This window comes from Ctenopharyngodon idella, chromosome 1 (genome assembly GCF_019924925.1).
Source record: "Ctenopharyngodon idella isolate HZGC_01 chromosome 1, HZGC01, whole genome shotgun sequence".
In the NCBI taxonomy this organism is placed as follows: domain Eukaryota; kingdom Metazoa; phylum Chordata; class Actinopteri; order Cypriniformes; family Xenocyprididae; genus Ctenopharyngodon; species Ctenopharyngodon idella.
This window is the reverse complement of record NC_067220.1, coordinates 21,357,026-21,382,313: the sequence shown is the minus strand read 5'-3', so window position 1 is coordinate 21,382,313 and position 25,288 is coordinate 21,357,026. Positions and strand designations below refer to the sequence as shown.

Below are 25,288 nucleotides of genomic sequence, written 5' to 3'. Positions count from 1 at the left end.
ATACACCACTGTTTGGGGTTGGTACAATTTTTTTTTTTTTTTTTTTGTTTTGAAAGAAGTCTCTTATTCTCACCAAGGCGGAAATTATTTGATCAAAAATACAGTAAAACAAATATATTTTGAAATATTTTTATAATTAGTTAATAGAATTGAATATATAATTTATTCCTGTAATGGCAAAGCTGAATTTTCAGCATCATTACTCCAGTCTTCAGTCTCACAAGATCCTTCAGAAATCATTCCGATATGCTGATTTGCTGCTCAAAAAACATTTCTTATTATTATCAATAGCCGTTTTTCCACTGTCGGGCCGAACGGTTCTTAGAATGGTAAGGAACGGTTCCAGTTGTGTTTCCACTTGAGCCTGGTACGGTACTATTACAAACAGTTCTCGTTGCATTACCAAGGCAACGACTGACGCTTTTGTATTACATTCCAAAGAGCGGCCGTTATCAGCCCCACAGTGGAAAATTAAACCATATCCAAACCGGCTGGTCCGGATCGGAACGGAATGGAATGGTTACGCAATGAGAACCGTTTGGCCCGATGGTGGAAAAGAGGCTAATGAACAGCTGATAACTGTTACTATCACTTTTCAATTTTAATTTAATGAATTCTTGTTAAATATAAGTATTAATTTCTTTAAAAAGAATATCGTACTGACATCAAACTTGTGAACGCTAGTGTACATAAATGGTGGCTGTCAGATTGCATGTGCACCAATTATAAACTGTTTTGTGCCTTTCTGTGCATTTATTTTGTTCTTCTTCCTCTGCATCACTGTCTGTTTTTTAGAGAGTTCAGTGTAACTACTGCTCCATGGGGAGGGTGGGGTGCTTTGGGAAACAGGATCCATTGCTATGTGTTGGCGGACGTCTACAATGTCTGGTTTTTATTTGCTGCATTGTCTGTGCATAAGTCTGACATAACCAGAGAGGGTTTATTACAAAAAGAAAAAAGGAGAGACAGAAAGAACTAAAAAAGGGGAGATTTTGCTTTTGTGTTGGAAATAGAAAGCAGTATGTCATGTCATCTTCTTTCTGTTTACCTCCTGCTCTCTCACATCTCTTCTCCATTCTTTTTCCTCTGGGCATCTGTGAGACATCCCTCTGATCTGGCCTTGTGTTTTATCTGAGGAATGCTCTGTCAGGTATCACAACGCTGCTGGTATCAGGACAGGGATTATACTGGCTCCTGCAGAGGATGAGCTCAAAGCTCCCAGCAGTCACTGCAGCTCGCTTCTGCCACCACCTCTAAAAAAAATACAGACATTTTGAAAGGACTTGGTCCTCCATAAGGTCTTTAGTCAATCCAAGCTTCACTTAAGACCTGTTCACAACAACACAAATGTTTGACACAAAGATTTAGTCTGATTTTTATATGCGGTTTTTGTCTGTTCAGACTAATGCATACAAAAATGGCTGTCGGACTAAATGAAAATGCAAATTTGCTCTTTGACAGAAGATAGGTGATTATAGACAAGCAGAAATATGACTTTGTTTGTCAACAACATTCGCATGTCTCAGAGAAGAAAGTCAAACATTATTTGCATGTTTTCAAACAGCCGTCCAGATTTTTGTATTTGCTATGGTGTTTATGGTTTATTGTACACTGTAAAAAAAAAAAAAAAAAAAAAAAAACGCAATTTATTATATTTTTTTCTTTTTTGCATGAGCTTTGCTTACCCCCAAAAGTTGATATAGCTTTCTTTTTTAATTTTGTCAATTTAAATACATTGGACAAAAAAATTGTATAAACACAGCAAAGTAGTTGACTAAAATAAAAAAAAAAAAAAAAAAAAATACTGTGTATGCAGGTTCAATATTCTCCCCTGTTATTTACTTTCACTTAGCAAACTCTTCTCTTCGTCAGTGCCACCAAGTCAGAGTTTTATCTAACAGCAGCGACTCCGAGCATGTGACCAAAACTGTCAATCTTATTGGTTAGTCTGTTTTTCACAGTGCGATGGAAAAGAAATCAGAAAACCTCTCTGTAAAAAGAAATGATGTATTAATGACAGAATGTGAATGTTTGTGTCAGTCTAAACAAACACATTAACAGCCATTAATTCAAATTAAAATGTTTATCGCACTGAGTATAGTGTGAATAAGCCTTTACGCATTTTTTTTAAACTGGTCTAACACCAATTCAGTTAATAATTTGTCTAATTCGACACCAGTTCCTTTTTTTATTCTTTTGCTGTTTTTTCAACATCGGTATTTTAGGTTTAAATTGATCTGAATGTATGTGTGTGTTTTTTTTTTAATTCACTTTGAATAGTACTGAGATGAAAAGTTACCTTTTAAAAGTATTTGAATTAATTTTATTTAATTGAATTAATAGATGTGTAATAATTTAAATTACACATTTTTTTTAATTAATTTTTAAAGAAATTTTAAAATATGGATGCATCTACATAATATGTAGTTAATACATTATTAGACAAGTTATTAAATCTGTTATAAAATAATTATCATAATGCTGCTTAAAATAGTTTTAAATGGAGTCTGATGTCACATAGGACATGTCAACTTCCCAAATGTCAACTTCCCATTTCCCAGAGTGCGAGGGAAAGTCTTATCTCCTCTCAGGATCCCCCCAGCGGAGAGGTGCCGAGTTATCTGGATGACTCCAGATCTGAGTCTGCTGTTCTCCAAGTCCACTTATACACTCTCCCTCTTCAACACACACTCACTTGTCCTATCCTCCATTCATTCTGTCTTCTCTCTCTTTTTACAGCTCACTTTTTTTTTTTTGTCTCATTTCGTTGATTTGACTATTTTGAGATGTTTTCCACTGCACTCTTCCACCACACTTGAATATGTTACCAATGAAAGACCAACCAAATATTTCAAACCCAGAGCGATGAATTCTCCCGCTGTTCCCTTTGCTGAAGTGTGGTTAGTGTTGCTGCATTTAACTCCATTCATACTATGTACACAGAGCTTCACTGAAGTTATACTCCGTGCCGGCATGCGTGTATGCTTGCTTAATAGAGTGTATGTCGGAACACCCAGGGTGGTATTATTGAATCCCAGGGGATTTACGAGTGTTATATATGGAAAAAATACAGGGTCTTCCAGATAAAACAGGCCTGGGGTCAAGGGTAAAACAGACGTTAAATTTATTTACTATCAGCAACATCCTGATTTCACCATAAGTCTTTCTTAACCTACTCTTGTTTTGACATGAAGTCTGCAAATATTTGCTGATAGGATCCAGAGACCAGTGAATGGTGTCATAGTGACTTGCTGGACAAAATTTGATTTACACGTCACCAAATAAATATGGCCGGAGATGAGGTTAGGATGTCACAGAGATAACGAAATTACTGATGTTCCTGACAACAATTTGATTTGGTCAACTATAAAATGAGATGAAAATAATGATGATTAAATAGTTTTTAATTAAAACTTACACACTTAAGGTAATCTAATCATTGTATGTAAGATAGTCACCACACTGGATGTCTTAAGTCCTTAAAGTAGTCTAAATAATATGGTTAGTAAATTATTTATTTATTTTTTGTAGGTAATTTATTTTCCTTAAACAAACAATAAAACAACACAGTATAAAGCTCACAACCAGCAGGGCTAATTTAAAGCAGCATTTTTTTATTTCTGTGTGAAGAAGCTGATTGTTCAGCACTTGTTGAACATCAGCTTAAAATGTCGATTCATGTCCAGTAAGATCAGGTTCTCACACACATTTCCTCACACCCGATCTCACTTTCGTGCAGATTACGGGAAACATGCTGTTTACATGTAGTCTCCAAGAGTGTTGGTTAAAACTGCTAAATAATTCAGCGTCTGGAATTCAAACTCCATGGATGCTGGTCAGAACTGGCCTCTTGTCTGGTGGTATACACCTGGCAGCTCTGATTAATTGACAGCGGTAGTGAGTTGGGGCTAAGTGTGGCTAATGGTGTGCTGAATAATTTAAAACCTGCGCCTTTGAGCAGATGGATGCTGCAGCCGCTCACCCCCCCCCTCCGTCAGCAGCCGTTCCCACCAGCGGTCAGCACTAAACATGCACTTGAGAGAGAACCGAAATGTGCTCTAATAGAGTTTTTGGAACAGTGGACTGTTGTACAGCAAATGCTGATGTCATGAGCATGATACTGTGAACCTTCCAGTTTACAAATTCCTCAATCGTTTTCTTGGACTGGCTATTTTCAAGTCAAGGAGACAGCAGATGTGTAGAAATGGTGTAAGAACACTCTCATTCCTGTGCTTTAGCTTCTAGGCAACTTCCAGCAGGACGTTTGAAGCAGTCTGTCCTAGACGGCTCTTATCTGATGCTAGCGTGCCTCCTCAGTCTGTAGTGTCTCTGTGGATGTATTCTGGAGAGGAGCTGGTGACTGTGTAGTATTACCCCTTCTGTCAGCACTGATAAACTGAACACTAGCCGCTGTGAAAGGCCAGAGCTCTGTCAGAGCTTTCAGCTGATATGAACCATTTCCATTTTTACCTCTAGACAATGTAGAATGCAACAGAGAACCATGACATCATTATGAAATTCTGATGCAGTCTTTGCTCTAATTTTGCTCTAATTTGTTTGCTATTACGTCCTTAAAACATGCATGGTTTGGATGTGTGTGTATGTGGTACATTAAAACATTACAAGACAATCTAGTATGCAATAGTGCAACAACCATATATATCTAAGCAAACAACTTTGTTAATTTTAAAATCCTTAACAGCCAGTTGGTAAACAGCAGAATGAGGAGCACGACGTAGCCATCTGTTAGCATCGCTTCACCTGGAAAAGAGGCATAAATTTGGACCCAAATGGAAATGTCCATAGCTAAGATACCAGAATGCTTGCTCACACTGTGTGAACGGTTTCCATGAACAAATTCCATGACTGCCCTTTGTTGTTTTAGAAAGAATGGAAAAGCAACTATAATAAATTACCTTTTATGTTTCATTCGATTATTATATCACATATACTATGCATAGTTCAAAACGACTCAATGTCTAAATTGTGAACGCAAAATATTTTTCACAATTGCACACACCACAACCTTCAGGATGAACCTGAATTTTGAAGACATTTTCAGTCCTTCAGTCTTCACCTAAACGCAAATCAACTAGTTTATCGGATCATCACAAGACATGACACTGTACTGCGACAAACAGTAGCTACTAGACCATAACACACTGCCAGCTTTAATCAATCACAAAGTTTAGAGCTCTGAGTGACAGGAGCTGGGAGGCCATTGATTGGTCGGAAGATAGATGCTGCCATTATGGAATATTCTGTGTCAGGGAAACAGGGCTCTAATTACACTAACACGGTAAATGGGCTTCTTGTGTTGTGTGAGCTGGGCGGCTTTTTATGCTAAATCGCATTATGTGCAGCATATTTAGCCGACATCATCAGTCTCATCGTTACAGGGCCGACGATGGAACAAGAGCTAATGGTTTTTTGACGGAGTACTTGATTCTCTGGCTGTGTGTATTTATCAGAGCATCAGAGTCTATTTTCCACTGCTGTTTGTAAGACATTAAAAAAAGACAAAATCTAAGGCAAGCATCAAATTATTTTAAGCTACACCATTTGACCCACAAAAAAGAGAAAAAATAAGAATGATATTTTCTTTTATAATAATAACAATATACATTACTGTTCAAAAGTAGTCTTTAATCCTCACCAAGGTGGCATTTTTTTTATTATATTTTATTGTCAGTAAAGGATTATTTGATGAATAGAAAGTTCAAAAGAACAGCATTTATTTCAAATAACAATCTTTTGTTTTCTTTCACAGGAGTGTTGTTGTGGCACCCAAGAAAGCGGGCGGGGCTCCCTCACCAGGAATGAGCACAGTCTCCGCAGCTGCATCCGTCCCATCAGCCACTGCTGCATCCTCAGGTGGAACTCCAGTTGACAGCGTGTCAGTGGTGTCTGCAGGAGATACTGTTCAGAGCACAGAGTCCGCCCCAGGTGAGTGAGGACGCCTAAAGATCATGTCTATATTGTATACATTACCAAAGTGCAGAGCTGTTTCTTCAGTTATAGAAATTTATATCTATATCCCAGATTAGGATATTATTAATCAGAACCTTAAATTCTGTTTTCCGTCCTTTACAATCACTATATATTACACGTAATCAGAACAGAGATTATAACCCAACTACTAATTTAGTAGTTTTAATGATTTAAAAATGTTCCAGGACCAGATTTTCTCTTTAGTTTTCTTTTCTTTTCTTTTGTTTTTGGATGGTTTTGGTATCTGGAAAGTGTCTAGAGCAAAATAGAAAAAATTCTCTATAAATAAAATATAAATATACACTACCATTTAGAATTTTTGAAAGACATCTGTTATGCTCACCAAGGCTGCATTTATTTGATCAAAATACAGAAAAACGGTAATATTGTGAAATATTATTACAATTTAAAATAACTGTTTTCTATTTTAATGTCTTTTAAAATGTAATTGCTAACACTTTTTAAAATAAGGTTTACTTTAACAATACTCAACATGAAGTAACAATGAAAAATGCTTCTAAAAAAATGCTTTCAACATTTTTTAATACATTGTTAAAGATTTAGTTCACTCCAAAATGAAAATGATTTCATTAATTATTCACCCTCATGTCGTTCCAAACCTATAAGACTTTTGTTCCTCTTCAGAACACAAATGAAGATCTTTTTGATGAAATCTGAGACATGTCTGTCCCTCCATAGACTGCCTTTGCAACTTGATCTTTGACTCTTCAAAAAGTTCATAAAGAGACTGGAAAACGAATCCATATAAATCGAGTGGTTTAGTCCAAATTATCTGAAGAGACTTGAATGCTTTTGTGATGAACAGATTTAATTAAGACTTTTACTCGCATATAAACCTTGATCAGTGAACATAAACAGATGCTCAACCAAACTTGAATGACGCACAAGAACAAACCTCTTCCGGAAGCTTAAACGTGCTGCGTAACACTTGAGAATGAATCTTATTGGTTACGCATTTACGTTCGCTTATCAAGGTTTATATGCGAGTAAAAGCCTAAATTAAATTTGTTTATCATAAAAAGTGATCGAGTCTTTTCAGAAACTAAACCGCTCGATTCATATGGATTAGTTTTCCGATCTCTTTTTGAACTTTTTGAAGCGTCAAAGATCAAGTTGCAAAGGCAGTCTATGGAAGGACAGACATGTCTCAGATTTCATCAAAAAGATCTTCATTTGTGTTCTGAAGATGAATGGGTTTGAGATGTCTTACAGGTTTGTAATGACATGAGGGTGAGTAATTAATGACAGAATTTTCGTTTTGGGGTGAACTAACCCTTTAAAATCAAAAGTTGTATCTGGTTATTTTATTTCATGGACCCAAGCTAACATAGACTAACAATGAACAGTTGTGTTTTTATTAACTAATGTTAACAAAGATTAATAAATATGGTAACAAATGTATTGCTCATTGTTAATGTTAGTTAATGCATTGAATGATTAAAAAAAAAGCAGCCCTCACAGATATAGTGAAACCAGTTTAAGTGCATCTGAAGTGGCCTTCACAAGTTAACATCCTCATACATCATCCAAATCATGTTTTTCAGTAGATCTAATCATATCGACAAGTTTGTGTGATGATTAGAGGTTGGATTTGAAGCCAACATCATCACCTCTGTCTAAAAACCATTGCATCCATGAGATGTCTTTTCTAATATAGTGAAATCAACATCTGCATGCACCCATGATCCTTTTTGCATGAAGGGAGTGTTTTTAGCTCCCTTTTGCTTTTCTTGTCTTTGAACTAGTGTACTCATGGGTCTATATCTCATGCTTGTAGTTGTAAGCTTGTCTGTGTCTTTATAGTTCTCTTGTGTATGTGTGTGCTAGGAAAGGGGCAGGTCCCAGCTGAATTGTGATAAGCTAATTTTCTCCGGGCTGTTTGAAGTGGCTACTTCATCTCCTCAGAAGCACATGTTGGTGCTTAAAGAGCCGCTGTCCCCACAGCCAGGAACATTCCACACTGCTGCCTGTCATCCTGCTAGAGTTATCCCTGCCCTGAGACTCCACGTGTGTGTAGAGATATTAGTGCATGCAGATTTATTGTGGTGTGATATCCTGTGAGAGAGAGCGTGATCGTGCCAAGACCTTTACTAGCCCAAAATGTGACACTTACAGGGCAAGATGAAATTTATTGACGTATAATTATTCGTACACTAATCACAGCCACACACAGGGCTAATGAATTTATGGGCTGTTTTATCAGGGGGAGTGTAAGAGCTGTTCTAATGCTTATTTTACATGAATGCTAACGAGAGCAGAGCTATCATTCAGCTAAAGCTCCTTTCACATGGTTTCAGGGCTTCGATGCACATTTTCACTCTTTTCCTTTAAATGAAAGTGTTTGTAGATAGCGGCAGGAAAGAGTTATTTTACTAGTTTGTTAGTTCGGCTGAACTATATGGACATTGTCATTACATTCACAATTATTTTGCTTGCTATAGAAAATATGAGTCAACAAAAATGAAAATTCTGTCATTAATTACTCACCCTCATGTCGTTCCAAATCTGTAAGACCTTAGTTCATCTTTGGAACACAAATTAAAACATCTTTGATAAAATCCGAGAGTTCTCGGACTCCTCTATAGATGGCAATTTAATTACTACTTTCAAGGCCCAGAAATGTACTAAAGACATTATTAAAATGGTCCACGTGAAGAGAAGTACATGGAAGAGAAGAGATTGTTGAATGAAGTTGTTATTTTTGTTTTGTTTTTGCACACAGAAAGTGTTCTCATCGCTTTATAAAATTATGGTTGAACCACTGCAGTCACATGGACTATTTTAACGATGTCTTTAGTAGCTTTCTGGACCTTGAAAGTGGTAATTAATTTGCTGTCTATGGAGGAGTCAGAGAGCTCTCGGATATCTTAATTTGTGTTCCGAAAATGATAAAAGGTCTTATGGGTTTGGAACAACAATGGGGGTGAGTAATTAATTACAGAATTTTCATTTTTGGGTGAACTAACTCTTTAAGTGTCATTACAGATTTCACGATCCACGTTCCTAGCGAGTGAGGCAAATACCTACAGAGATGTGTTAGTAGAGTCTCTGGTTAAACTTCAGTAGCCTAAATGGTGTTAGGTATTTGTTGAGTTTATTTCTATGGTCATCACTTCAAATAGTCTGTTTCAGGTGGTAAATTCTTGATTCAACTCTGATTGATTTCATTTGAACTCTGATCTCATTTGCATTATTGCTCAGAATTGGTTGTTAATTTTTTCTAGTACAAATATACTACCCTTCAAAAGTTTGGGGTTGGTAAGATTTTTTTTATTGTTTTTAAAAGAAGTCTCTTAGATTTGCCAAGGCTGTTTATCTGATGAAACAGTAAAACAGTAATACTGAGAAGTATTATTAGAATTTAAAATAACTGGTTTCTATTTTAATATATTTTAATATGTAATTTATTCTTGTTATGGGAAAGCTTAATTTTCAGCAGCCATTACTTCAGTCTTCAGTGTCACATGATCCTTCAGAAATCATTCTAATGCGGATTTGGTGCATAAGAATCATTTCTAATTATTATCAATGTTGTTTTTGCTGCTTAATATTTTTGTGGAAACCTTGATACATTTTTTCCAGATTCTTTGAGTAGAAATTTCAAAAGAAAAGCATTTATTTGAAATAGAAATCTTTTGTAGCATTGTAAATGTTACTTTTGATTAATGTAATACATTCTTGTTGAATAAAAGTGTTAATTATATTTAATCATTAAATAAATTTTTGTGCCCATTTAAAAAAATTGATTCCATTGATTATTTTGAGCTAGATTTTACTGTATTTCTACTGCAATTGGCTACAGTATCTGTTTGAATAAACTAAAAGGGAAAACAAATACTAACAGACTAATTTTTTTATGGCTGATAGCAAAATTAATATTATTTTTGTTTCTTTAAAATGTCCAAAAACCAATATGCAATACAGATTTTACATAATTCTTTTGTTTAGGCTTTTTGGCATGATGATGATGATAATAATAATAATAATGTCAAAACGATTATCTGTCTGCCATATCAGCCAGCTCTAATCTGTAGATTTAGTGAAGATTCATTTATGAAAAATGTGCTTGTTCTAGCTTAATGGATCTCTGTATTGTTTAGTGGATCCCTGTATTTGGGTAATGAGTAGCTTGCCTGTGTATTCTCTGCAGGAGGAACCTCCACCAGCTCCAACCTGCCATCTGTCCCTGCCATATCCCCAATGACCCAGAGCTCCGCCCCCAGCATGAGGTCTTTGTTTTTTTTGTTTTTTAATGTTTTTCTCCAGAAATACATATTTGATATTTCTTTGCTATTTCACAGTCTATTCACTATTTTAAAGTGTGTTTGTGTGTGTTTTCAGTATCTCAGAGAGATTGGAACATGCTCTGGAGAAGGCAGCTCCGTTACTCAGAGAGATTTTTGTGGATTTCGCACCATTCCTCTCTCGCACACTGCTGGGCAGTCACGGACAGGAGCTACTCATCGAGGGCACCAGTGAGCTACTCTTCTGCTCTTATTACTGACATTTGCAGAATATTTCACACAAATGCATCTTATTAATACACTGTTATGGTTTGAAGTGAGGTTCACATCACCTCATACAAACACAGGGAGATCTCATCACTCCCTATATGTTACAAAAGCACCCACACCCCCCTCTCACTTCTAATCAGATTTAAGCTGTAAATGTGGCTGAAAGTATCTTTTAACTCACTGATTATAATAGCATTGTTCTTTTATAGAGCACGGGGTCAGAGGTCAGCACACTCATACGAGTGTTTGGGCTGTCCACTGCCACCCACAGAAATGAAGCGTCGATTGATAGCTGCAGGGCGACTTTAGAGAGCCACTTAAAACAAAAATGCTTCCTTCCTTCCTCTTCTTCCAGCTTCTTGTTTGTTCTCACCTTTAGCTTTCATGTTAAATCTCTCTCTCTCTCTCTCTCTCTCTCTCTCTCTCTCTCTCATGTAGTTCTTTAAAGCTGTATTTCAGATCAATAGAACATATGCTCACCATATTTAGTCTCATGTAATACAAGCTCAAACATGTATTAGTTTACAGTAGCATCATGTAGGTTCATTAATGTCATCAATACTCTTTGACCCCGCAAGATGGTGCAGAATTAGGCCACTCACAAATGTTCATGTGTCAGCAAAATAGTCACTTTTTTTTGTTTTTGTTTGCAGGTCTTGTGTGTATGAAGTCCAGCAGTTCTGTGGTTGAACTGGTCATGCTGCTGTGTTCTCAGGTAAGTCATTTCTCCATCTCTCCTCAAGGTTTTTCCACCTTCCCCTCTGTTTTTCTCTTTACTGTTAATAAATCCATCATTGCAGGTGTTATCTTCACACTGCCAGCCTGAATTCTGTCTTACTAAGAATTGAGTATAGACAAAAGTCCAGAAAAATGGCCACAGTGCCCTTCTTAATGCTGTTGATGTGAGTTCAAAGGTCAGGGGTCTTGACCCAGTGTAACGTTCTTGGTCATATAGCCAGTCACAGAGGATAATGCAACATTGATAGCGTTTTGTGATCGATCAGCATCTCCACTGGGTTTTGCAGAGAGTATCTAAGGCAGGTAGTATTGATAGCAGAGCTCTGTTTGTGTTTGTGTACGTTCTTTGCTATAGTTTGGAAAATAAATTGTTCCCAAAATAATCTAAATCTTCCAATTTGGAGATATTCAACGAGACCTGTACTTGGAAAATTATATATTAGATTGGAAGTTTGTGCAAAAGTTAGCTGGCGGTCATTATAATAAACTTTATATAAAACATTAGAGGTTTATGGTAGGTTCTGATTTTAATTGTAGGTGTGTGTGTTTGTGTGTGTCAGTTTTAATTAGAGGAAATCAGTGGTGTGATGGTAGAATTGTGTGTGTGCGGTGAGAGAGTGAGCATGTGTGCATAATATGCACCCGATTGAGTGTTTGTGATTGGGGGTAATGGAGGTAGCCATAGGGTGCCTTTAGAGGAGGAGAGTCACTGAAGTGTGTGATATTCTGTCGCCTCACACACACACTCGCATTGAGTCAGGGCTAATACAGATTTTCAGTGACTATCATTTTGCTTGAGTAAAGAGTAGTGATCGACCGATATTGATTTTTTAGAACCGGTACCGATAATTTGTGTTTATGTGCCCGATAACCGATATGCAGAACCGATATTTATTTACTGTTATACTTCTGTTTTTGACACAATTACAACACCACTGAATAAACCATTTTATTTATAACAATCACTCCCTCCTTGCATACAAAACAAAACAAATCTTATTTATACACCAATAAATAGAGGGGTCTGAATGTGCAAAACAATAAAAAAAAGTGCACTGTTACTAAACTGTTTTTGTTGAAAATTAGTAGTCTTTCATGTTAATTTTAATCTTCATATTACAAAAATAATTTTATTTATAAAAAGCAACAGCAGCGACACTAATGTTAACAATAAGCAAAATAAATGTAGAATGTCTAATGTTTTCAAATGGAGAAAATAAATTAAAGACAGGAGTCATATCAACTTTGCAGAAAAGTAATACTTCATTTTAAACTACAGTTTTAGTCGATTTATAAGCTGTTTAATAGGCTAAAGAGTGAAGAATAATTCGCTGGATAATGTTAAATAACTGAATAATATTCTCTGGAATATTGGAATATAACAAACAAAACATCGTATTTTATTGCATTTCTCAACTGGTATGTTATATCAGAATTATTAATAATGTTTTTGTCGTTCTAGATTATGAAATATCTGCTGACAAAGCGCTGTTTATCTATGCATTTACACAGAACTATACTTAAACTGCGATCGCTTGCGGAGATAATAAATAATTAATTTCCAGAGAGTTGCGTTTACTTGGATGTTTATTAGCGAATTAATGGTTATATAGTAAATGTTTATATAATTACAGTGTTTTAAACAAGTGAATCTTGTTAAAAGTTGTGGTGGCCGTGCTGGAGGAGCATTTCCTGAGCATCAACCTGCTGAGTGAACAGCAAAAGGCAGACGACTTCACGAGACTAATGATGAGCATAGACAACAGAGAGAGAATTCAATTCAGCGCTTTTATTTCCAACATGTGCTCATTCATGGCTGTATTATTTAATTCATGCAAAGTTACATACCGATATCCGATTATGGTAAAATGCTTAAATATCAGGGAAAATATTGGTAAATCGATATATCTGTCGATCTCTAGTAAAGAGAGTATTGAATTATTCAGTATTAGCAATCCATGGATAAAGGTGAGAATGAATCGTGGTGTTGACATACAAATGAGTAGCACACATACACACACTCCTTGTATTTTTTTAATTGCTTTTATTTTCAGAAATAAAGCACTTCTCGTCCTCCTATAACCCTCTCTGAAGGTAATCCAGAGAGATCAGGCATCAGGCGGGGCGTCAGGGGCCGCATATATTTGCCGAAGTGAGGCGTGAGGTGGGGGTCCCTCCGTGAACCCAAGCATCTAGAAAAGAGGGAATAAATGACATGCTCTAATGCACCTATTTGTCATATCTGTCACGCTGTTGTGTAATGCTAATCTAATCAAAGGGGAGAATTTGGGTTCTGCCTGCCTCTACTGAAAAAAAGCCTCCGGCCCAAAACCCGTTCCAGTGGCGGCGCGTCGCAGGCCCTGTGCTGCAATGAAAGGGCTGCGTTGCTCCTGATTACTTCAATAAATCATCTGAACTAAATTCTCTCAAAGCTGATGCAAATGTAATTTTATTGTGGGGGAGAAATGGTGGAAAAAGGCGGCAAAGCTCAAATGAGGTCTAGAGCCCTGTTTACCCCAGTCTTTTGTAGAGGGATAATTTTGTTTTATGATTTTTTTTTTGTTTTATGAAGATTTCTCTTATTTGGAAGAAGAGTCAGGAAGAATTTCAGGGTCTCTGATTGATCTTGTGGTTAATCAGGACATGACATCCCTGCACAGGAAGTGCTGTTGTTGTAGACAGGAAGTGAAGCAGTCCTTTTGTTGACTGAATAGGCAATGAGAAAGGGAGGATGCTGATGGATTCGTTTTCTTTTGCTTACATTTCCTTCTTATCCCAAAATAGAATCCAGCCGGATACGGTACCGTCTGCACAAATTTTCTAATTAATATCTATGGTACAAGATGGAGTGGGTTTGGGGCTAGAGGTCAAAGGTTGGGGTCACAGACTAGTTTTTAATCACTCAGGATCAGGAGGGTTGCTCTTCTGTTAGACAGCGATTCTTAACTGCAATTTTATTGCATCTCTCTGAAATGAATGCCTTTATTCTCAACACAGGATCAATTTTCATCATCTTCTATAAGCCTATTGTGTTTTATTGCTTTTCACTTGTGTTTTATTGATAGTTGTTATACAAAGCTGTATTAGACATGCGACTTTTAATTAATTTTTAATTGTAATTTTTTTTCAATTCTTTCAGCCCTTTGTTCTTTTAAAATATGCGTGTAAAAGTATCTAATACTGCAAACCAAAGCCACAGTCGCTGTAATGAATAAGTGTTGACATCCTCATTATTTCTGTATTATTGTTCTGGTAATGCTTATAATAAAATATGTGTATACAATAATATATATATAATACTATTTAGTATTATACTATATAGTTTTATACTTTTTTATGATTGAATTATTGTGCAAAAACTGCTTCACATTTCAGTCTTTAAACCCTTTACAAATTGACGTTTACCATGTATATTTCATTATTAATACTAATTAATTTGTGTGGTAAAATTATGCTACAAATGCTGATGATTAAGCTCAACTTGCATTGAACCCAGAGCATTCCTTTAATACTTTCAAGCAGAGCAGAGAGAAGAGAGCAGAAGGCTACAGAAGAATGAATGTGGGTGGGATGAGAGAGAAAGGATGAGCGTAAAACAACAGCTATCAAAGCATCCACTCCGTTCAGGAAATTGCGAGTGATAGGGCTTCAGATTAGGCCCTGCATATTACATGAAGATCATCTTTGAGTGTCCTCATCTTGCCATTCAAGGCATCCACGTAAAAAGCCTTGTGTTTCACCCGACCTAATTCTCTTTGACAACCATCACACATACACACACACACACACCGCCTCACTGAAGAAGATATACCACCTGCTGTTGTACTGGAGAATATCACTTAAAAAGGTTTCAGCTTTTCAATAAATAATGCTGCCTGCATTGAGATACTCTGACGAGGAGTAGAAGCTTGTGGATTTGATTGTAAATAAGCTTGTCCAGCTAAAAATATACTCTTTTGAAAAAAAAAGAATCTTTTGTTAAATGTTATTTTATATAAGCATCAGAAAAGCAATTGCATACTGCTCTCAGATCGGGGTTGGTTTGGAAATCATCTCATCTATCTGCTTGACAGTGGCCTCATGGTAGCTGTGTGTCTGTCGGATATATATGGGAGTCGGGCAGTCGTGTTTCCCTATATCACCCATTAACGCTCAGACCTTGTGTCAGGTCATCTATTCTTTAAGACATTCATCTTCTGAAAGCCTCACACGTTGGAAAGGCTAAGGTACAAGAGCAAGAAACAGTATCTTCATGTGCATGTTTGCGAAAGGCTGGGCCTGCATTGGTATTCTCTATTTCCTGTGTTCTTATTTTAGTCTTTTTTTTGTCATGCATTTAGTTCGAAAGCTGATAAAATAACTCATTTGTTTCTCTCCATACTTTGATCACCAGAGTTTCACATCTGCTGTCCTGATATTGTTGATGATCCTGACCAGGGAGTCTTTAATGTAGAGTTAACCTGTTAAACAGATGGGCACCTTTGTCAGTCAATACGTACTGGAGACACTGACTTCCCCCTGAGCACTTGGCATTTCTTAACCTCTGACCTTTAGGAAGAGGATGGAGAGTGGCCAGTGGCTCAAGAGTTTAACCCCCTGGAGTCACACTGACTCGGGGATCAATACTCACAGGGAGAGCGAAAGAAAGAGGAATCGATCGGTTGACTGTCCAGTGAAAGCCTCAGCAGTGACTTCACTGGATCTCTTCATCATTTCTCAACTGTGCTCACTCGAAAAAAAGACACCAGGCCTCATTAATGAATCACAAGAAGTTTCTGTGTAAAAGTTATTATTATAGTTCTTATGTAATTGTTGCAGTGATTTTTTTTTTTTTCCCCCATTGGCTTTTACGAATATCATAAAACAAATATGCGTCTTAATCCTTAATCCAAACAAGTTTTTATGCTTGCATGGTGGTTTTTCAGGCAGTTCGAAAAAGGAATATTTCGCAAAACTGCAATGGAAACATGAAAACGTAACATTAATTTTTTTTCACATTTACAGGTCTCCTGGCATACATAAAAGTAATTCATTCCTTATAGATAGTGCGGTACATTTGGACAGAAGACATGACAGAGTTCTTTATTAAACTCATAAATTTTAGAATTACGGGAATACTGGATTCTAAACAACAAATAAATGCCACAATTTATCAAGACCTCGAAGCAGATAGGAGGGAGAAACATCCAGAAACACCTCATACATGGCCACTCCCAGGTATAAGGGGCTTTCCTTGCCATTAATGCTTGGATAACACACCTATGTCTTTTTCGATTAAAAATAATGGCTAGTTCAGTGGCTGCAATATAGCATCCATAGCCATGATTTTTGGAATTACTTATCGCGAGAAGAAAAAAAATACGCTTTAGTCGCATAACATCAGTTAATGGAAACGTTGTCATTTCGCAATAGTTTTTATCGACATTTAGAAAATATCGCAAAATTTTTGCGCAAATCTGTAATGAAAACCCGGCTACTGAATATTTACATTAGACTATACTTGATGTAAAGTCAGTCAACACACTTTCTTTCTCGCAGCCCATCACTACAGATATGCATGTTAATCGGGATGTATGTTTATATACAAATGTTTATATAGAGCAGGGGTCCTTAACTCTGGACCTTGAGATCCACTTTCCTGCAAAGATTAGCTCCAACCTGGATTAAACACACCTACCTGCAACTTTGTAGCAAAGCCGCTGGAAGGCAAGCCTGCAACGTTTAGCCAAAAAAGCGTAACGGCTAATGGTAACGCTCCGGCTCTGGCAGTACGCAGGGAAGGAGTTTTGAACAGCGGGCACTGATGTCACTGCCATTACACAATAGGCTGAGAGGTGCCGCACGTGATTAAGTTCGCCGTTATGCTTTCTCCAGTGGTAAGAGATACAGACGCTCTGATCTCCCTATAATATACAATCTCTGTTTGTAGTAATCCTGAAGACCGTGATTAGCTTGTTCAGGTGTGTTTGATTAGGGTTGGAGCTAAACTCTGCAGGAAAGTGGATCTTGAGGTCCAGAGTTGAGGACCCCTGATATAGAGCAATAATAGACCTTCAATACCTGCACTGCCTCTTTATGCTGTCTCTTACTAAATACGTTACAAACAAACAAACAAACATGCCAAGACTGAAAACAAATCGTAGATATACTAATGATTTCTCACTGGAGCAGTTTTGGAACTTGTAATGGATGTATTTCTCTCATTTTTGAATAAGAGCAATCTTATAAATCTTTGTATTAGTGTTAAAATATCGGTCGTCGGTGTCGGCCTTAAATTTCCTGACCGGTGCACCACTAAGTGACATTTGTCTGCTCCTTTTCACAAATGATACCCAATAAAGCAGTATTACCATATTTTCATTGAAAATATGAGAGAAAAACACAGCTGAATTTGAGTAAAAGCTGCATTTCATACCTTTTGAACCCAAGAAACACATTAAAATGTGCAAACATTATAAACACCACAATAAAAACATTTGCAAACTTCAGGGTGCAAATGACTGTACACTGTTCAAGGACACATTTTTAAACTTTTTCCTCCAGCTCAGACCATCAGGCTTTCCGACCATGATTGATTTCTTCGAAGAATCGGTTTAGGTCTTAAAACTGGCCTTTTAAAATTAAAAGCTATTCAGGGACATTGGCAGTATGTGCTTGAAGTTCAGTGCAGACTGTTTCGTCTCGTTTAGTCCTGCCATTTTTAACTTTGCAAGTTCCATAAACGTCGCAGAACTGAAGAGGAATGTGGTTGAACCTGAGGTTGAATCTTTCTCCCTCCCCATCTCACAGTCGGACCTGGACCCCGCTGAGAGGCATAACATATACGTAAGGTTCAAGCGCAGGCCCAGGCCACGTGTTGTCTTTCCCCCTCTCCATCTTCCTCCCTCCTCCACCCCAGACAACGACCCACGAGGGTCTCCGTGCCGGTGGATAACATTGCTCTCAGCATTCTTTGAACACAGGGCTCCGTCGAGGCCCAGAGAAAACACACTAACACCAACTGGCACTTAATTCTGCCGGCGCCCTGCCGATGCGAGCTATGCGTCCGGAGAGGGGGCTCTTCCTGACAGGAAGTGAGAGGGAACGGCATGAGGAAAGCTTACGACTTGAGTGACTTTTAATTCACTCTCTGACTGCAATATCGTTGGCTGGGAAAGAGACATATTGTTGAGGCAAATTGTTTTTTTAAAATGGTGCTGATGGACTAACGGTCTTTCATGCTAGCTTTTTCCTTTAACTGTTGAAGATCCTGATAGTAGGTTGATGTTGATCTGGTATACCTCATTCAGAATTTCTTTTCTAACATGCTCTCTTTGTGTCACTATTTACATGCGTAGATATGTGTATTTACAAATTCAGAATTATATTATCACTGTGTGCATTCTCACCATGTGCTGAACATATAATAATCATTGTTTCTTTAGCCCAGAAAGGAAAACAGCAAGATTTATGTATGCTATTATCATTCCTGTCAAGTTAGATTATTTCACTCATCACCCTGCTCCTAAACCTTGAACAGAGAAAAAAATAAATAAAATAAAATAAATGAGCAGTTTTTAGAAATCTTTTGACACCTCCAAGCCCAGCTCATCGTAAGGAAGCTTCTAATCACATCTGTGTATTTAACCACAATCCTCTATGGTCTTTAAATGTAGTCAGAGTAAATATTTGCTCCCCTTGTAAAGTCCCCTTGTGTGGAGTGTCCTCACAGAAACACAGGCCCTTTGCCATTTGGGATTGTGTGTTTGCTTTAGAAGAGATAACATCTGAGAACATGCACAGGACTTGTAGAGCGTTCGGCTTGTCACATCAGTAAATTAAGCTGTCTGGACCTGCTGTCAGATGCCATTTTGATATTACGATGAGTTGATTGAAGTAGACCTCAACAAGTGGACTTCAAGTGGAAGTTTTAGCCCCTCAACACTAAACTACCTTGAAGGGCAATATTAAAATAATTAAAAGTAAAAACAGTAAGAGATGATCAAGAATATTGAAATAATAATTTGTAATTAACCACCTTAAAGGGCAATATTAAAATAATAAAAAATAAAAATAATTAAGAATATTGAAATAATAATAATAATTAAACTCATTGAACGGCAATATTAAAATAATTAATAATAATAATAATAAAAAAAAATCAGGAATATTAAAATGAATAATTACACAAAATGGTTTTCTGAAGATACAAAGGAGGATATTTTGTCTTTATATTTTAAAGTCCCCCTGTAGTCAATAATTGCATCCCTTAAAGCTCATCTTTGATCACCAAAATGACATATTTAAATGTATTTTCCTGTGGAAAAAAAAAAAAAAAAAATCTTTATGCCTTAAAATAGCTTGAATGTAACCCTACACCTTTGCCTCATTTAGTATACGCGGATCAATGAATATGCAAATTAGCACCGCCTCCATTCGCTCACGCAAGCTCAGAGATCCACATGGTCAACTTACTGAGGTAAACGCTGCACAATGGTATCACTCTTTACAACATCAGACACATAACAGTAATTAATATGATTAGCCTTTTGCTTGACTATGTTATCAAACAGCTAATAATGTGTTGCTAATGTTACACAAACCATGTTCCCGTTTGCCATGTCAGAGTCAGACAGCTGCCTTCTAACAATCAGTATCCTTACAAAGGCTTTAAACAACAAGAAAGGCATATAGTTCATCATAACATCATAATATACATCATACAGCTGCCATATTGATAAATCTACACAATACTCAGCAATAGTGATGACATATGAAGTTGCACATGGTTTGTCTTAAAGCATGTTAAAAACACCACAAAGACATAAACAACATTAAAAACTTGATTATCACCACAGGGGGTCTTTAAAATAAGTATGCTGTTATACAATAATGTTGTAATAATGTAAGGTCTACAAAATTATTATCAGAAATAAACAACTATACTACACATAATAATAATAAAAAAGAATCTACAAAAATGTATATAAAAATCTATAAAATCAAGTTTTAAGATTAGATTTTAAAGAACACAGAGGTTCTCATTTTTTAGGTAGAAAGTTTGACAATTTTGGAGCATAAAAAGAAAATGCCCTGTTCCTAATTTATACAAGTGCAATGGACAGATAGAAAACAAGAGGTTTACAAGATTAAATTAAAAAGGCCACACAAAGTCTTATATATAAGTAAATGAATCTTAGAATAAACACACAACCTGATGTGATCACTTGCTCTATGCCTAGTCAGGATTCTAGCTGTGTAATTCTGAACATGCTGGATTTTGTTCAGTGTTGATTTTAAAACCGCAGTGAGTATAGCATTGCAGTAATACTGTAGATGCTTTATGGAAACATTATTTTTTTGTTTGGAAAGTTTTTTTTTTTTTTTTTTTTCAGGTAGAAATACTTTGCTGAAGGTTTTCCCTGTAAGTAATACTACACTGAGATTTTAAATTTAGAATTTCTTTCCGTCGATCAAAGCTGTACAGTAGCCACTTTTCCGCCATAAATCGCCTTGTGCTCTGTGGACAAGCCGTAACGTAAACTTCTCCTGCTCGTTATGATCTGAAACAGCGCTCTTACATGTGACGGATAATTTTTTTGTTTCATCTGAGCTTCAATCCCCCAGCCTGCAGAAAACAAACAAATACTTGTGATTATAACTGATGGGTTGGAAACTGGAGAGCGACTTGTTTATTTTCAGTGAACGAAGCCAAACGCCATGCACATTTCCTTGACTTGCCATTGTGAATGAGGCAAAACGGTACATTGTAGGTCTGCGTTGTTTCAGTTGTGTTTCATTTGTGTTTTAGTTTGAGGGTAATTGCGTTCTCTTGATCAGCAGTGATTAGGAATGCAGCGCCACGGTAATTATCATGGCAAAACTAAACAAAAGAATGCCTCAGTGGATGACTTCTCTATGGAATCATGTTGTTTGTGTGTCTCAGAAGAAAATTACTTTTGTTTTTTATTTAAAAAAAAAATGTAAAATTGAATCAAAGCATTCATTTAAAGTGTGAGGAAATGTTGTGCAATGTTTTTTTTATGGGCACACAACATTACACTGATTTTGTTTACAAATGTGTTCAGAATGTGTTTACACACGCTCACACTGTCCCGATGCAGATGCCACCAAGTTCTTTGTAAGAGTGTCACCAGGTCTCTCTCTCTTTTTCTCCTTCTGCATTCCCTTAGCTCTGTATTACAAGCTTCTGTTTTCATAACATAGCCTATATAGCATAGATCTCTTCACTCAAAAATAAGGACAATGTAACTTAATATAATATAATTGCGCATTTTGCAGCATTATCGCACTGATTGTTTTATGGAAAAGATGCAGGTAAATGTAAATATAAAGTAAGATGTTGAGGATTCATTGATGCTGAGGAACACATAAATTCGTATGTATATTATGTGCAGGGTTTGTCAGAATTGACTTCATATTCAGGTTTTTTCATAACTTATCTTCTTAATATTTCTTGATAAAAATAATATTATAAATTAACAAATAAATAAATACAAACAAGTATAAAATTTCCAACGGAATAAGACAAATACAATCATTAAAAATGGTATTGATGGTATTCAGTTGATGTGTTTTTACAGCATGTTAGACATTTTGAGTTGCATGTCCTGAATCAGTGTACCAGAAGTCTCAATCTTGGATAGCTTGTTTATATACTGAGCATCAATAAAATTGAAACTGACATTTTATGCAAGTGTGTTTGGATAGATTTGACCTTGAGGAAGTGTTCCCTATATGCTAGTCTTTGTTGTTTTATCGAAACTGAAGGAAACGGGTCAATTATAAATGTCCTTGATGAAGAGCATAAGATTGGTTTGAATCACAGAGGTTAGCATTACGAGTTTATCTTTACGATACAAACTTTCCCAGGAGCTGTTTGTGTGGCTGATAAAAGTCATGTTCTATCTTAGAACACAATCCCGGTCTTGATGACATGAATGGATCAGCGTGAGTGGTTGCTATAACGACAGGACCGTGGCAGAGGTGGCTGGGTTGTAGAAGCACCTCTCTTAGGTCAGGGTCAGAGTGGAAAGGTCACAAATGGCTGCCTGTATCCACTCATCAGGTCAGAATGGAAACAGCATTGGATACCATAAAACCATATCAGGCCCTATCACAATGACTGGTTGAAATCCAATAACCGTCAGCCTTGTCCCCAACGCACAGCACTGATCGTTAAGGCTTTTTGATTGGGGTCATTGCTTCCTTTAATTAAAGAATAATGCCTTTCCCTCACCCATCGAACATTCATTTATCTTTGTAGCGAAAATGTATTTGTGTGCTTGGTTGATGATAGCTGCTGAAGCGTTTTCTCCTAACAAAAGATCCTAGTATATGTGCAGTTTCTCCCAACAATGTAATCTGCTGAACTTTAGTTGGCTGTTTGGTCTGAAAAAGCACCTTACTGTTTTCCCATCATCCTGCCCCATTTTCCTTTCACCTTCAACTTATTTATTTTCCCTTTCTTATTCTATTTTATACAGTTTACAGTAATACCCAGAATTGATTCAGTTGATAATTGAATTAAAAAGAAAAAATAAATGTTTTTTCCAGTTTCTGTAAAAGTAATGAGTATATTTTGGTATAATAATTTGGTATAAAAAATATTTAATGCAATTAACACAGTATGTTTTTTCCGTCATAATTTGGCTATATGATCATACTCTTATTCAAGCAAATGCTTTTAAACCATTCAAGCGCCACAAGACAAACGAGAATGCACTGTATGTGAATGTCGTGTCTGTGTGACACACGACTCGTGCGTACAGGAAGACGCGCGCCAGTATCGAGTTCTCTTTCACGCTTCAACAAACAAAACACACAGAATTATGCCAAAATACCCGTTTTGTCGAGAATCCTCATAAGAGCAGCAGTCTGAGTTAAATAACGTATTAAATGAATTTTAAGAGTTGTGAGAAAATGAGATGCACGTCAGATCTGTCATTTGCAGCATCGGCAGCTCTTAAAGTGACAGTAGCCTAATAAACCAGTTGCTGTGATGTCTGTCATTAATGTTAATCAAAGAACAAAGGTAACAGAGAAAATTGTAGCTTTTATAAGGATTAATCTGTATTTAATTTATAATTTATGCAGTGAAGACAGTAAAGTGTTTGATAACTTTATTCAGTTTCTGTAGGCCACAGGTAAATATGATGGGTTTATATGAAGATATTCTATGAAGATTGTTTTAAGTTCACTTAAATTAAAAGTTGTTACTTTTTAAAGCCTAATAAATGTTGAAATTGATAGCTTTCAGTTAGCTTTCAGTTATATTGTAATTTTGAATGTCTACAATTAATGTTTTTAAAAAACAAATCAATTTTGTAGAGCCATCAGTACGAGTATGGCCTTCATTCATTAAAAAAAAAAAAAAAAAAAAATGCCATTAAACAAATATTTAATATATACTGTTTTTAAGTTGTTTCCACATGAATCTGGAGAGTAACTGTGAAACTATTACAATATAAAAATATTAAAAACTCCAATGTTTTAATCGCGATTAATTGCAGAAAAAATGTGCAATTGATTAGTTTTTTTTATTTATTTTTTTTAAAGTGTTAACTACTTTTCTGGACCTTGTTTGATTAACATTAAAAACACAGACAGCTGCAGGAATATTAGGCTGCTGTCACTTTAAGACTAATGCATGGATCCAATATACACATGCGTTTACTTTCTCAACTATTTACATTCACTTAAAGGGTTAGTTCACCCAAAAATGAAATTTCTGTCAATAATTACTCCCCCTCATGTTGTTCCAAACCCGTAAGACCTTCGTTCATCTTCAGAACACAAATTAATATATTATTGATGAAATCAGAGTTTTTTTGGTTTTTTTTATCTCCCATAGAAAGCAACGAAATGACCACATTCAAGGTCCAGAAAAGTAGTAAAGACATCGTTCAAACAGTCAACATGACTACAGTGATTCAACCTTAAAACAAAACAAAAATAACGACTTTATTCAATGATTTCCTCTCTACCCTGTCATTTTCCTAGCCATTGCCTAATAAAAGACATTTTTTTAGTCGTCTCTCGTGAAATTTGGTTGCATATGTGACTGATTTACTTACAATGTAGAGGGTTGCATACAGTTAGGGCTGGAGGGAAGATGATCTATATCGTGGCGACAATATAAAATGTCTGTCATTATAGATTTTGCTATATCGTTTATGTCGTGGTATGTATATACATCCGCATAGCAGAAGAAAAGTGCGACGTGCATGATATTAAGCGCGGTAAGTCATGAAAAAAAGATCTCAATGCATTACTCGTGCTGGCTAATGCCTGGCTCACACTACAGGAGATTTAGTGCAGTGAAGACTGTAAAGTGTTTGATAACTTTATTCAGTTTCTGTAGGCCACAGGTAAATATGATGGGTTTATATGAAGATATTCTATGAAGATTGTTTTAAGTTTACTTAAATTAAAAGTTGTTACTTTTTAAAGCCTAATAAATGTTGAAATTGATAGCTTTCAGTTATATTGTAATGTTGAATGTCTACAATTAATGTTTTTAAAAAACAAATCAATTTTGTAGAGCATCAGTATGAGTGTTAGTATCAGTGATACTGGCCTTCATTCATTAAAAAAAAAAAAAAAAAAAAGCCATTAAACAAATATTTAATATATACTGTTTTAAGTTGTTTCTACATTCATCTGGAGAGTAACTGTGAAACTATTACAATATAAAAATATTAAAAACTCCAATTTTTTAATCGCGATTAATTACAGAAAAAATGTGCGATTGATTAGTTTTTTTTTTTTTTTTTTTTTTTCTCTCTCCGATTGACAGCACTAGTATATTTTTTAAAGTGTTAAGATGCTCTCTTCTATCCCAAATTTCTCTGATCTTTGTGACACTCTCAGAACATGCTGTTTGGTTGAGGCTGGACTTAACCAGTTGTAGATGGGGAGAGTGTCCAATAGTTTCTGTTTGAAAAGAATTATTTAGCAATTCCATTTATTATTTGTGAGTGGTACAGAAATATCAATCTTTTCCTTCAACTTTCTAATTGATT

General features: G+C 36.1%; 1 protein-coding gene across 6 annotated transcripts in view; it reads left to right on the top strand.

Annotated features, from left to right (window-relative positions):
* The window catches only part of lrba (LPS responsive beige-like anchor protein), a 259,976-nt gene that overhangs the window by 81,944 nt on the left and 152,744 nt on the right, over nt 1–25,288 (top strand). For all 6 annotated transcript variants that reach the window (XM_051892487.1, XM_051892501.1, XM_051892479.1 and 3 more), the window contains exons 30-33: nt 5,771–5,946; nt 10,163–10,241; nt 10,354–10,487; nt 11,180–11,241. In XM_051892487.1, the coding sequence (XP_051748447.1) occupies nt 5,771–5,946; nt 10,163–10,241; nt 10,354–10,487; nt 11,180–11,241 (451 nt within the window). The remainder of the gene's footprint in view (nt 1–5,770; nt 5,947–10,162; nt 10,242–10,353; nt 10,488–11,179; nt 11,242–25,288) is intronic.